The 13714-nt window shown below is 41.3% G+C and overlaps 1 protein-coding gene and 1 pseudogene across 1 annotated transcript; both read left to right on the plus strand.

The window, feature by feature from the left end:
* Positions 1–13714, plus strand: part of LOC111835269 (NACHT, LRR and PYD domains-containing protein 12-like) — a 202143-nt pseudogene that overhangs the window by 108381 nt on the left and 80048 nt on the right.
* LOC111843428 (uncharacterized) lies at positions 7856–12891 on the plus strand. Its single transcript, XM_072711617.1, has 5 exons — positions 7856–7967; positions 8281–8387; positions 11375–11402; positions 11717–11832; positions 12136–12891. The coding sequence occupies exons 1-5, from the start codon at positions 7965–7967 to the stop codon at positions 12737–12739; spliced, it is 858 nt and encodes a 285-aa protein (XP_072567718.1). The 5' UTR covers positions 7856–7964; the 3' UTR covers positions 12740–12891.

The raw sequence follows: 13714 nt of genomic DNA on the forward strand, positions 1-13714 counted from the left end.
TGCTGGGTGTGGCATGAAGCAAGTTTCTGTTTGTTATTTACAGCTGATGCACTACATGCATGTTTGTCTGTGCTGCTTTCAAAAGAATTTCCTCCTGAGATCCATTTGATCTTTTTCTTAATCAATGCCAAGCCTCAAATGTACACATTACATGGACCAGTGATCCTGCGCTCAAACAGTGTCTGCTGCTTGTCAATCAAAATTAATGAATGTTGTTTATTTAAATCTCACACAAGGCTGTTTAATTAAGAGCTCATCTGAAAGGGAAGCCGGAGTGCAGGGAGGGCCTTGTGGACCCCTGACCCCTGACCCCCGACCCGGCAGAGGAATGCTTATCTCCTGCGACTGCGCAGAACGAGCCACAGACAGCAGGAGAGCCCAGAACAAGGCAGGGACCATCGCAGCGGCTGGCATCCAGGCAGGATGCTCTCCAGCATAAGCTAAGCCTTCTGAGAAAAAACACCAAGCCACCCCCATATATGTGCTCATGGTACAACCTCGGCTGCCAAGAAGCAGCTACCATTAGTATTCCGCAGGGAGGGAGGAGAGGACAGGCACTCAGGTCTTTGTTTTGGAAGACTGATCTCTTTCTTTGGTAGACTGATGGTACCTTCAGGGAAACACGACAAATGATGCCAAAAATGATGTAATCCACCATCTAGAAAGATCTACCTGGAAAAGGGGCACTATTCAGTCTCTTAATGCATGTTACAGTGAGCAGCTGCCATCCTGGTGAAGTCTGGCTTCCCCATTGGGGACATGGTCAACAGAACAGTGTGTGAAAGACAGTGCACTAAAATGATGTGTTTTGGGGTAACTCTCAGAGGGAAGGCTGGTTTATCACTATTTTCCCAATAGTGAGTCAAAGTCAGGAAATAAAAGCCTATGTTCTGTTTTGGGACCCTGTGCCCAGATGGGGCGTCTGGCCCCGCAGGCTGTTTGACTTCACTGGCTTGTTGTCAGACGGTTTATCTGCATCTGTGGCTCAGATCACGTCGGGACTTGTGGAACCCATCAGCTGGCCCTAATAAATCTGACTGCCAGGAGTCCCAGTTAGCATTAGCACAAGTTTGCTAACCCTAACCCTAATAAATCTGACTGCCAGGAGTCCCAGTTATAGTAATGATAATTATGTTACTATAATTATGGTTTCACACAACGGTACAATGACCGGACTTGGGAAACGAACGGAAATGCAGACTAAATACACTGGACTAATGACAACAATCAGAAACAGCTGTTGAACACGGGGAATCCACACGGGGTCAATGAGGGGACGTGGCACACGGGAGGAGCGGACGAGCGGATCATGACAGGTAGGGCTACAGAAGCCTTTCCATAATGAATACTAATCATCACCTATGAATCTATTTAGGGTGAATGATTTACTTTTGAGACGTTTAGTTTATCAATAGGCATATTGTCAATGCTAATTACAAGATAATTGTATCATTTACAAACAATTTGTTCCTGTTTTGAAATTCACAGTGACAGCTCCATACTACAATTTGTCCCAATCCTTCATCTTGGCATATTAACAAACTGATTCCTTTTAAATGAATAACGGCTTTGTTGTATAAACTGTTTATTTCAGGTCGTTCTCCAGTGGCCTCTTGTCATTCAGCTGTGGCGTTTGTAGACCAACACAGGAAAGCCATCATCCAAAAAGTGTCACTGATTGACCCCATACTGGACGACCTCCATGAGCACATCAGCAGGGAAAAGTACAATAACATACGTGCTGCCAGTACCAGCCAGGAGAGGATGAGGAGGCTGTATGAGGTGTTGAACAGTGATGAGCTGAAAAAGCTTTTTTTGACTCCTTGAAGAAGAATGATCCCTCCCTTGTCTTAGAATTGCTTGACTAATAATTATGTAAGTAGGCAAAACTATTCGCCGCTTCAAACCTCCCAGCTGATATTCTCTGTTCTTAACTCTTTTCGAGCCAGTTTGTACCACAACCTTTTTAAATCCCTGTCAGTCCACACTAGGGATGGTAAGACTGACCGATTCGCATTGGTGCACTGGTATAAAAATTCACAATGGGAAAAAACGTTTGCAGCAGGTACAGTTTGAGATGAATGTTTGTTTCTAACAACATTGTTTCTAACTTCTTTTCATCGGTAAAATCTGATTTAACAACTTAGAATGGTGAATAAGATCATTTTGCTTTTTATTGCTAACCTGCTTGTGTTTGTAAGCTGCTGCACATGAAACAAACTTTCTTTTGCATGTGTTTCAGAAGCTAAAATGTCTCCTGGCTCGTCCGACTTTTAGGGGAATAAAACTGAGCCGTCTGTACATTTATATGTTGAAGCATGTTTGGTAATGAATGGTGGATGTTTATTTGGTTCATTTAAAAGATTTTGCTTAAATGTATTTGCCCACGTTTGATGGAGCCAACATTGAAAAGTAATTATTGGAAACTTTGTGCGTAAAAGCAAACTCTCTTCTGAATATGAAGGGAGACTAATTGCCAGCTCGTTCTTATTCTTAATGGAAAGTGAGGAAGGATCTTTAATACAGTCCAGGGTGTGTTTGTTATTTGCTTTGCTATTTTTTTTTAAAGTAAAAACTTCTTTCTTTTAAGATTTAGGCCTACAAGCAAGTCTTTAGTTTTATTTTGTTGTTTAAGTCATATTCACCTGCAGAATGTTTCACCATCACCTACCTTTCCCATCATATTGTACTGCCTGCTGGGTCAGAACACCTGAAGTCAGACTGTCACCGCAGTTTTTGCTGCTGTGCCTCACCTGGGTCAGCACCTCTCTCACCATGCTGGGGTCACGTGATCTCATCAACATACGAAGACACTAGGGGTGCAACGGTACAGGTATCCCACGGTACGGTATGTACCTCGGTATTTGGGCCACGGTTTCGGTTCGGTTTAAATACAACACTATAAATAACACAAGAAAACAAATAATAAACTGCCTCTTATTTATGTATAAAATAGCTATACATGTATAAAATTCAAACTTACAAAATGTAAACAAAAACACTTTAAAAATGTTAAAGTGCCTCTTAAAGTGCTCTAAACACTCTATATTGCACTCGAGGCTCTGTGCTTGAGCCAAATCGTTTTCGATGGCTTTGCGCGCTTTGTCATAGAGGTCGGGAATTATAACGTCGCTGAAATGTGTACGGCAGGGCACAACATAACGTGGGTCAAGCGTTTTAATTAAGTGGCAAAAACCCGCATCTTCGACAAAAGAAAAGGGTTGCAAATCTTTAGCAATGAACGTTCCCACTGCACGGGTTATTTTCTTATGTTTATCGGATGTAGCAGGGTATGTCTGTTGAAAAGCTTTTTCGATAGACACTTGTTTACCTGCAGTTACCTTTTCGTCTGTCCTCCGTTCAGGAACCGTTATATCAGCATGACTACGCTTGAGATGCTTAGCCATATTGCTCGTGTTTCCATTAGCGTATGGGACACGTGTTAGGCAATGTTTACAAACAGGGGTGAGGGTAAAATGCGGACCGTTTACAAACAGCGGATTCCGTGTTTATAAACAGATGTGTCGCAAAAGACGCACGACGCGTAGACAGATCACGTGGCATAGAAAGAAACCCATACGACGTTACCTAATCACGGGGTGCGTTCGAGGTGTGTCTGCAGCTGACGTCACGTGGAGCGTGATCTGCCGTCGGCTGCAGGGGTGGAGTATACGCTGGATGTAAACAAAGGGGTATTCGAGGAGCTCAGGAAGGCGCAGCAGCTGCGCGTTCAGCCAGTGCAATTTTGTCATCCATATTACAGAGTACAATACGATTGTCCGAAATCCTTATTGTTGTTAATGTTTAACAATTATTTAATTGTTGGTTGTTTTTTTTTTTTTTAATGTTCTATATCTATATCATGTTGAGCGTTTTCTAGTCGCGGATAATTTGGATTTGGACGTCCAGCTACCATGAACGTCACAGTTTGTGGGTGCCTGTTCTTGATAAATAAAATAAATCGTAATAATAAATAAAAATGTTTCTTTCACCAAAAAAGTGTATTCTGACGTATTTTTGTACATTTCATATCGAAACACTATCGAACTGTATCTTTGTGTTGTCTGGTTTCATTTTCTCATATAATTAGTAAGGCTACTGTATACCTTGCAAACACTCATGTGAAATATCGACACTATTATAGAAACGTCACATTGGTTGGCACTGTACAAGTCATTATATCATAATTAATACAAGAAAGAAAAAGAAAATTGCAAAGCATCTGTTACATTTAAACATGGAAGTAGCATGCAGAAATAAGTCCCCCAGGCTTGGCATGTAGTAGTGGAAAAGGCTAAATTTTATGAAAACATTTAAAAGTGTTTGGGGTAGGATTTGTAATTATCCATTGTGCCCTATACACTGTAACAATAGGGAAGCTGCCCTACATAATCTAAAATTAAAAGTCCATGGAAGTGGCATGTAGAAATGAGGAAACGGAAAACAGAAACACGGACTAAATACAATGAACTAATGACAACAGTCAGGAACAGGATTTACTCACGACTACTAGCCTCAATATACAGATAGGTTATGTTTGGATGTGTCCTTAGATAATCTTAGTGTTTTGTGTGCCACCCTTATAACCATGTTCACACAGTACCACCTATTTTACCCGTTTGCACTTGAACACATATAAATTTAAATAAATAGATAGGTATAGCTACCATTGTATATATGTTCTCATGGTATACCAGAAGAATCTGGAAAGTGAGTGTAACCAATGTGTCCTAACTTTTAGAGAGTCTTCTTTGTTAACAACCCCCCCCTTTCTCTTCCAACATTCCTTTGTGGTCCTTATCTGATCTTGGTGGACCATTACCAAGTTTCTTTGTTCTAACATGCTATGTTAAAAGAACTGAATTAAGGTGTATCTTATCCATTCTGGAGAAGATCAATTGGCATAAGCCACACCAATCAAGATATGTTGTTTCCAGATGTGCAACTTATATTGATATTACCACAAACTAACGGCCACGCCTATCTATGGATAAGATGTGCTGTTTGTAATATGAATATTTGATGTAATAGCTGCACAAAGTGTAACATCTGTTGAGGTGCAACCCAAAACACCTGTATCCTATACTGATGTGAATCAGTCACATAGATAAAATAATTAATTGTTTAATCAATTAATACAGAGGGTATGAGGTATGTACCTGTGAAGCTGGTATGGCATGTTTGGTGTCAAACTGATTGTTAATCACCCCTGATTCCAAATCTGGTCAGTGATTACCATAAAAGTGGATGTATCAAAAGTTATAACAGCTTAATGAAAATCATCAATAAAGGGAGAATCAGTCAAGTCATAAATCCCAAAAGGACTGATACAGACCCCCTTCCAAAAGCCCGCCAAATGGATGGCCAGCCATTGGGCCAGGAGTCGAATTCCTGGTCATCCCTATTCATGAACTTTACAGCATAAAACCCTGGCACCTCAGAACAAAGAAGGAGAACAACCATCAGCCGGGGCAAACAGATCATAAAGCGCAGAACAACCATTAGCAGCGCAGAAAAGACCATCAGCCCGGGAGAACAGAAGCCCACAAGAAGTCTTCCGGTGAAGGCCCAGCTGAACAGAGAACAGCATCCAAGACAAAGCTTCACCAGGAGAGAGAATCCAAAGGGGCTCCACTCCACTGCTCCAAACGCCGCGCCTTCCTGAGTGCCATCAGCTCAGCAGCTCTGCCATCAACTGCCAAGACCCCCCCCCCCCCCCCCACTCTTCAACCAAGTAAACCAGCTTCCTTTCATTCTAACAACTTAAGCTGTTCTGTTAACCTGCTATATGACTTTAGGGTCGTGTTTCCACAAACTGTGCTTGCTTTGCAGAACAGTATTTCCCATTTAAGGTTACTCATTTAAATCCGGTCATTGCATGTTCATAATTACATCGTTTGTTTATTCCGTTATTTCGTGTTTGTTGTTTGTGTTAGGTGTAATGTCTGTCTTATGTTAGTTGTAGTGTTAGTTAGGAATAAATGCATGTCTTTTACACAATTTCAGCCTCCGTCATTGAGTACTCACACTAAGTCCCTGCCTCTGTGTGATCTTGCTACACGCTCTAATCCTCAAACTCGCCTGAAACATTGCGAGACTGTCTCATCGGCCGTGAGGTGAGCTTCGCTACCAATCGTGTACATTACCTGGTGATGCAGCTCGCTGGACGAGCCTTCTAACCCAGGTTACTAAGCGATACTGGTAATTAGTGAATCCCATTTAAGTCTCACATTAACAGACTCACAGGGATACCGCGATTCGGCATAACGATTGGTTAATAATCAGCATTAAATAATAATTAATTAAACTTTAATTCATTACAAACATATTGGTGGAGATATTAAAAATTACCCGACCCCCTCATTATCTTAACTGCATTTTAGACAATACATCCACGTCACACCACTCATCCACATAGGGCCTTGGAGGGCGGGGGGAGCTGTGCAGGTCCTGGGTCGGCTGCTTCTGCAGCCCGCAGCTGGACTGCACAGCTCCCTTCCCCTCTATTTTAACTCCACTTTAGACACTTAGGGCTTGGGGGGGCCGGTGGGTGTCTTTTCCCCATATGCTCCCCCATATCTTAACGACACCTTAGCTCATACACATGTACACCATCAATGATCAAGGTGGGTGGGGGGCGGTTGGGGGGGGGGGTTGTTGAGGGGTCCTGGGTGTGGCGGGGGCGGCGGGCGCCGGCGGGTGGGCTCAGATTTTCAGTGATTCAGGGACAATACGTCAATGTGTTAATCATTAATCAATGGAACACCCAAACATTAACAGTGATTCAATGTCATATAATTAATATCTATATACATATCTCATGTAGAGTCTAGAAGCCGAGGCTGTCTCCAGTAAGTTGCGTACAATGGGTGGATTTTACCTTGCTACCAAGGTGAACCAATGGAGCAGGAGAATTGTGTTTGTTATACGTTTCAGCTTAGTTTGTTGATGTTTCATGACCAATCAGGCCTTAGAAGGCCTGGTAGTTATGTTTTATCTACTGGTTGCTCTGTGTGCCGGGTGTGACTTGGTACCAAGTGCCAGAGTGTGATGGGAGCACTTTGCTGAACCTGCTGGAATAAAAGAGATTTTCTTTACTCACCAAACTGAGAGGTCCAGACTTTTATTCTAAGTGCCTCTCTGTCTTATCAGAGAGGTTGATTTATAATTTTTCTACCACACCATCAAAACCTCTTTCAAGAATTAGAAAGTGTAAATCTGTTCTCTGAAATTTCACATCACATCATCCTTCCTCCTCTCACCAGAGTTGTTGTTGTTCTTCTTCTTCTTCTTCATCTCCTTCATCTTTTTCTTCCTCTGAAGCCATCCAGTCTTACACCTGTTAAATCAGCACAGGGTCTTTATTATCTGCTGCTGCAGTAAATCAGCTTTCACTGGAAATCAAAGAGAAGAGAAGAGGGTGTGGAGTGTACACACAGGCACATCACGCCACAGGGAAGTGTCATTTACAGTCCCCTCCACAAATATTGGAGCAGTGACACGTTTTTCCCGACAGTGTTAAAAAAAACAGAAAACTGAGTTGATATGACCCCTCCAGGTTCTGCAGATATAGTTATAACGCTGATGTTTCTGTTTACATGTATAAGTGGATATACATTGGAAATCACTTTTGAATAATAACAGACTATAAGTGCAGGCAAACACTGCATTTGCTTTACAAGTTACTGAATTACTGGATGAAATTGTTGTGCTAACTGAGAACTATTGTGAAAGCCAAGATCCTAAAGAAAGCAACAGCTGTGCTTCCTCCGCAAATCTGCCTTTATGATGGGCTGGAACAGAAGCATTACAGTGTTACCGGCTGGACTTCCTCACCCCATACAGTACAGTATATATACCAGCGCTCTCCACTGCTGCTACAGCCTGCCTGGTTAAGTACAGCAGGAGAAGAAACTATCTCAGCTTCTCAGATCTGACTTACGCCAAGCCCACCGGCCTCCATCATGGTAATGTGATGTAGTGTAAAAAAAAAAGGAAGACTGTATTTGATGTTACCAAAATGTTTAATAATGTGCAACATTTCATCAGACTTTAGAAGGTCTTGGGGTCAAATTCTTTTTGGGAGCATCAAATACGGTTTGTGCGAATTCTTCCTTTTTTACATTTACCTTTAACTTTGTCCTGCACCTGATTCCAGCTTGGGTTGGATGTGCACAACTTGAATAGTTTTTAAAAGTAATGTAAGGTAATCTTTTCTTTGTTCCTCTCTCTAGATTGCTGGTCTGTGATTGTGCTCATTCGTGTTTTGTTACTGTCTAGCTGTGTACAGGTGTGCTGACTGGACTCCTCCTGTTCTCCTCTGTGGTTTCAGCAGTCGAGGTCGATCTGAACACTCTCCCTAAAATCATTCGATTCTTTGAGACCAAGTAAGCGAGTGGGACTCCCATCATAGTTTAAGTTATTTATCAGAGTAAACAACTATAAATATTTGTAGCAAATCTTCTTAAATATTAGTAGTTATCCCTCAAGGTTGGTCAAAAGTATTATTATTATTCCTTAAAACGTGATTAAAAATAACACATTAATAAATACATGTAATTAATTTTTGTTCTATTAAAGTTTAAAGACCCCCCGCCCAAACCATATGGCCCCTTATCAGCAACACGTGGCACAAGCATATCCGATACCATATATGGACATAACCCCTGGACCAACCAGAATAAAGAGTCACACACCCCTCCGCTTAAATGTCATCATAAATGAGACCCACTAAGCTCCGCCCACAAAACAGGCTCTGCCCAAGGTACCAGTTAACCTTTTTTTCATAAATAAAAAAATATATAATAAATATAAATATCAGAAAAGCGCAGAACAGAAAAGAAACGATAGAGGCTGATAGCTGGCTGTAACGTCAGTGTTGAGTGTGTGTTGGTGATGTTTGGAAATGCAGTGTTTGTGGTATAGTTACTGATTTTACTTATTTAGGCAAATAAACACAAAGTGTATACAGAAATCTAGAATAGAGATGGTGTGTGTGTGTGTGTGTTTCTACAGCTGTATTAAGAGTAGGCAATGTAAGAGTAAATATAGAACAGATCCTGAGATCATGTGCTTTATAAGAACAGTTCTAAAATAAAACAGAGTGAAGAAAATCCACTTTATTATTCCTTCGAGATGGTTACAGTGACATAACAGATGCATTGTGGGAGAGATTTGAGGAAATCTCAGCTCCTGAGGAAAATCTGACTGGATTCAAAGCTGAAAGATGGAAATCAAACGTATCATGTACTGACCTTATGATCTGGATTCAGTTCTACACTAAATCATCTTAGAAATGTAGAGAGGAAAGAAGCTCATACACACTCCTGAAAGAGAAGTTACACCAAAAATAAAACCTTAACAATCCCTAATAATCCCATTTTACAGCAAGAACAACAGATTCAGAATAAAAAGCTCCTCTGTCCAAACACAGGAAGAAACTCACACCAAGATTATCCTCTGAAATAATGTGTGTGTGTGTGTGTGTTCCTCATCTCCATCTCCTCTCTCCTAGAGAACTCGGAGCTGAGATTTAATGTTAGCACAGGCTTTTCTGCTGGATTTTCACTCCGCACACAGATTTTATTCCATATTACACTGTCTTACTCTCTCAGTTCAGCAGGAAGACACACAGTCACACTTTGAGAGTTGTTGGAGGAAGAATCTCCTTCAGAGGCTGTAAAACATTCAGATCACATTCAGAGTTAAACTTTTAACCATACTAAACATTTATTCAATTTTCAATATTACTGAAGAATAAAAATCTGTGCACTGGGTTTGGTTCACTGCATGAAAGTTCACAAGACAATTTGTAAATATGTTTGTCTAATTTATCAGTTAGGTTGAAACACATTTTTCCATTGCGGAAGTAAAATGGGACATTAGTAGGCCCGGGAGGGGAGGCATATTGGGTCTGTTATGTTTAAGGCCTTAGGCAAGCAGAGACTGTTTTGAATACTGTGTGTCCTCGCTTTGTGATAGCTGCCTGCAGGTGGCTCCGCAGAAGCTCGGACCTTGGAGAGGCAGACAGTGGAGCAAAGGGGGGGAGAAACCACTTGCAGGAAGAGACTTGAAGCCGCCCCAACTGGTGCACAAAGAGTTATAGCTTAATAAAGTAGTTGTAGTAGACAATATATAATATGTTATGCAATTGATCGCACAAGTAATCATGTTAATCATATGTTAACCATGTATTTTCAGTGATTCAGGGACAATACGTCAATGTGTTAATCATTAATCAATGGAACACCCAAATATTAACAGTGATTCAATGTCATATAATTAATATCTATATACATATCTCAAGTAGAGTCTAGAAGCCAAGGTGAACCAATGGAACAGGAGAATTGTGTTTGTTATACGTTTCAGCTTAGTTTGTTGATGTTTCATGACCAATCAGGACTTAGAAGTCCTGGGAGTTATGGTTTATCTACTGGTTGCTCTGTGTGCCGGGTGTGACTTGGTACCAAGTGCCAGAGTGTGATGGGAGCACTTTGCTGAACCTGCTGGAATAAAAGAGATTTTCTTTACTCACCAAACTGAGAGGTCCAGACTTTTATTCTAAGTGCCTCTCTGTCTTATCAGAGAGGTTGATTTATAATTTTTCTACCACACCATCAAAACCTCTTTCAAGAATTAGAAAGTATAAATCTGTTCTCTGAAATTTCACATCACATCATCCTTCCTCCTCTCACCAGAGTTGTTGTTGTTGTTGTTCTTCTTCTTCTTCATCTCCTTCATCTTTTTCTTCCTCTGAAGCCATCCAGTCTTACACCTGTTAAATCAGCACAGGGTCTTTATTATCTGCTGCTGCAGTAAATCAGCTTTCACTGGAAATCAAAGAGAAGAGAAGAGGGTGTGGAGTGTACACACAGGCACATCACGCCACAGGGAAGTGTCATTTACAGTCCCCTCCACAAATATTGGAGCAGTGACACGTTTTTCCCGACAGTGTTAAAAAAAACAGAAAACTGAGTTGATATGACCCCTCCAGGTTCTGCAGATATAGTTATAACGCTGATGTTTCTGTTTACATGTATAAGTGGATATACATTGGAAATCACTTTTGAATAATAACAGACTATAAGTGCAGGCAAACACTGCATTTGCTTTACAAGTTACTGAATTACTGGATGAAATTGTTGTGCTAACTGAGAACTATTGTGAAAGCCAAGATCCTAAAGATAGCAGCAGCTGTGCTTCCTCAGCCAATCTGCCTTTATGATGGGCTGGAACTGAAGCATTACAGTGTTACTGGCTGGACTTCCTCACCCCATACAGTACAGTATATATACCAGCGCTCTCCACTGCTGCTACAGCCTGCCTGGTTAAGTACAGCAGGAGAAGAAACTATCTCAGCTTCTCAGATCTGACTTATATCAAGCGCATCGGCCTCCATCATGGTAATGTGATGTAGTGTAAATGAAAAAGGAAGACTGTATTTGATGTTACCAAAATGTTTAATAATGTGCAACATTTCATCAGACTTTAGAAGGTCTAGGGGTCAAATTCTTTTTGGGAGCATCAAATACGGTTTGTGCGAATTCTTCCTTTTTTACATTTACCTTTAACTTTGTCCTGCACCTGATTCCAGCTTGGGTTGGATGTGCACAACTTGAATAGTTTTTATAAGTAATGTAAGGTAATCTTTTCTTTGTTCCTCTCTCTAGATTGCTGGTCTGTGATTGTGCTCATTCGTGTTTTGTTACCGGTCTAGGTGTGTACAGGTGTGCTGACTGGACTCCTCCTGTTCTCCCTGTTCTCCTCTGTGGTTTCAGCAGTCGAGGTCGATCTGAACACTCTCCCTAAAATCATTCGATTCTTTGAGACCAAGTAAGCGAGTGGGACTCCCATCATAGTTTAAGTTATTTATCAGAGTAAACAACTATAAATATTTGTAGCAAATCTTCTTAAATATTAGTAGTTATCCCTCAAGGTTGGTCAAAAGTATGATCGAGAAGCAGTTGTTGTGACTATTGCATGCAGCTTGTCATCATGACTTGTATGTGAATTCAGCAGGCACAGGAAAATCCTCACTGATAAAAAGAACAAATGGTATTTGTGCACTTGTGGGATGTGCAGCATCAGTAACATCAGGTCTTCATTTATCTTGTTTTTACTCTTTGTTTCTCCAAGATATAAACCATCTGAAAAGACCGACAGCGGTGAAGGTGCCCAGTATGCTGTGGCCATCAACGTCCCAGCAGAACAGTGTGGGGCCAGTTTCAATGAGAACAACTTCCTTAGCGGAGAGGACACAGAAAAAGTCAAGAAAGATCTCAGTGACAGGAAGACGAGACTTTACAGGGGAGAACAGATGGTCGCTGCCAGACCAAAGGGCTCCATCCACTCAGAGCGAGCCTTGCTCATCTGCGATAGCAGCCAAGCTGTCACTCCTGTGGAAAACCTGCTGAACAGAGGGGAAGCCAAAAATGGCTGTGTGGTGTTCTACACCTACAACTCTCCATGTCTGGACCACTGCCTGAACCAAGGAAAGGTCAACACCAAGAAGTGCATCCTGGACTCTCTCAGTATACTGACCAGTCACCCCGGTCCCAAGGCCTTTGTGTTCAGTCAGGTCTATAGGATGGACAGAGACAAGGCCGAGTTGGCCTCTGCGCTGAAGGTGGTTGCAGAGAAGGTCCCCCTCTACAAATGTAACACCAACTCCTGCATGAAGTGCCTGGATAACAATAACAACTTCAACAATAAATGCCTGTCCGAGGGAGACACATTGTAATCATGTCCAAATGGATATTCATCTTTTTTCTTTCCATGAATATTAATGATTTGAGTTTTTGTAACTTGATTTACTAACATATATTAATACTCTGACTACTATTAATTATGCACTTGTGATTTGAAACCATTTAATAAATTTCACAGCAACAATTACAGAGCTCTGTCTATGTGTTGGAAGAAAATAGCTCAATGTTTGAATATGTGTGTTTGTGTGCGGACATAAAAATCTTTTGGTCAGATGAGAAAAAGAATACAGAAAGCAAAAGACTGAAAAGGAATTTAGAAAACCATGAGTGAGTAAAAACTTCATCAGACAAAAAGGTCTGTCTTAAAATTGGGCCTCCCCACCAGCAGATGGCAGCACTGAGAGCCTGAGAGCTTCCTCATAATGACTCCGCAGGGAGGAGCTCAGTCACACACACCCACACATTACCACTGTCCTCTTTAAAGAGTCCATACAGGAACATGCTAACTGACAAAAACAGATACAGTCAGTTACTGAACAGAACAACAGCCTGGGCAGTTTGTGTGCCGTCATGCGTTGAGGCTGTTTTCTGTCAGGAGACTAAGGAATCGCTGGCTTATCATTCCTCTCCAGCACAGAACACAGCAACCAAATACCTGAAACCAAATACAAAATATTTATACCATCAACCGCATATGAAGTAACAGAGGAGAATCAGGTCTGTCAGATTAACAGCAGATCAAGCCACAGGCTCGATGGCGCGCTCCTTACTAGCTCCCAACAGCACCCTCCAGTGGGCGAAAAAAAGTTTGGTAAAGTTCACCCAGTTTCAGGTGTTTATTTTTCCATATCAGTATAGAGCTTTATTTGAGTTACATTGCTGAGTTGATCAGCTTTATCAATACCAAGAGCGAAAATTACAAAGACATCCGTTACAATTATATTACAGAGTGTGAGCAAGTGTTAGCATGTGAAGCACAAACAGTCAGCCTATGTGAGTGTATAGAG

The sequence above is a fragment of the Paramormyrops kingsleyae genome, chromosome 4 (assembly GCF_048594095.1).
Source record: "Paramormyrops kingsleyae isolate MSU_618 chromosome 4, PKINGS_0.4, whole genome shotgun sequence".
Taxonomy (NCBI): domain Eukaryota; kingdom Metazoa; phylum Chordata; class Actinopteri; order Osteoglossiformes; family Mormyridae; genus Paramormyrops; species Paramormyrops kingsleyae.

Bases quoted from the DNA above. Each gene is read 5' to 3' on its own strand.
- LOC111843428 (XM_072711617.1), top strand. The intron at 8,388-11,374 runs GTAAGCGAGTGG...TCAGATCTGACT, and splicing joins ATTCGATTCTTTGAGACCAA to TATATCAAGCGCATCGGCCT. The intron at 11,403-11,716 runs GTAATGTGATGT...TTACCGGTCTAG, and splicing joins GCGCATCGGCCTCCATCATG to GTGTGTACAGGTGTGCTGAC.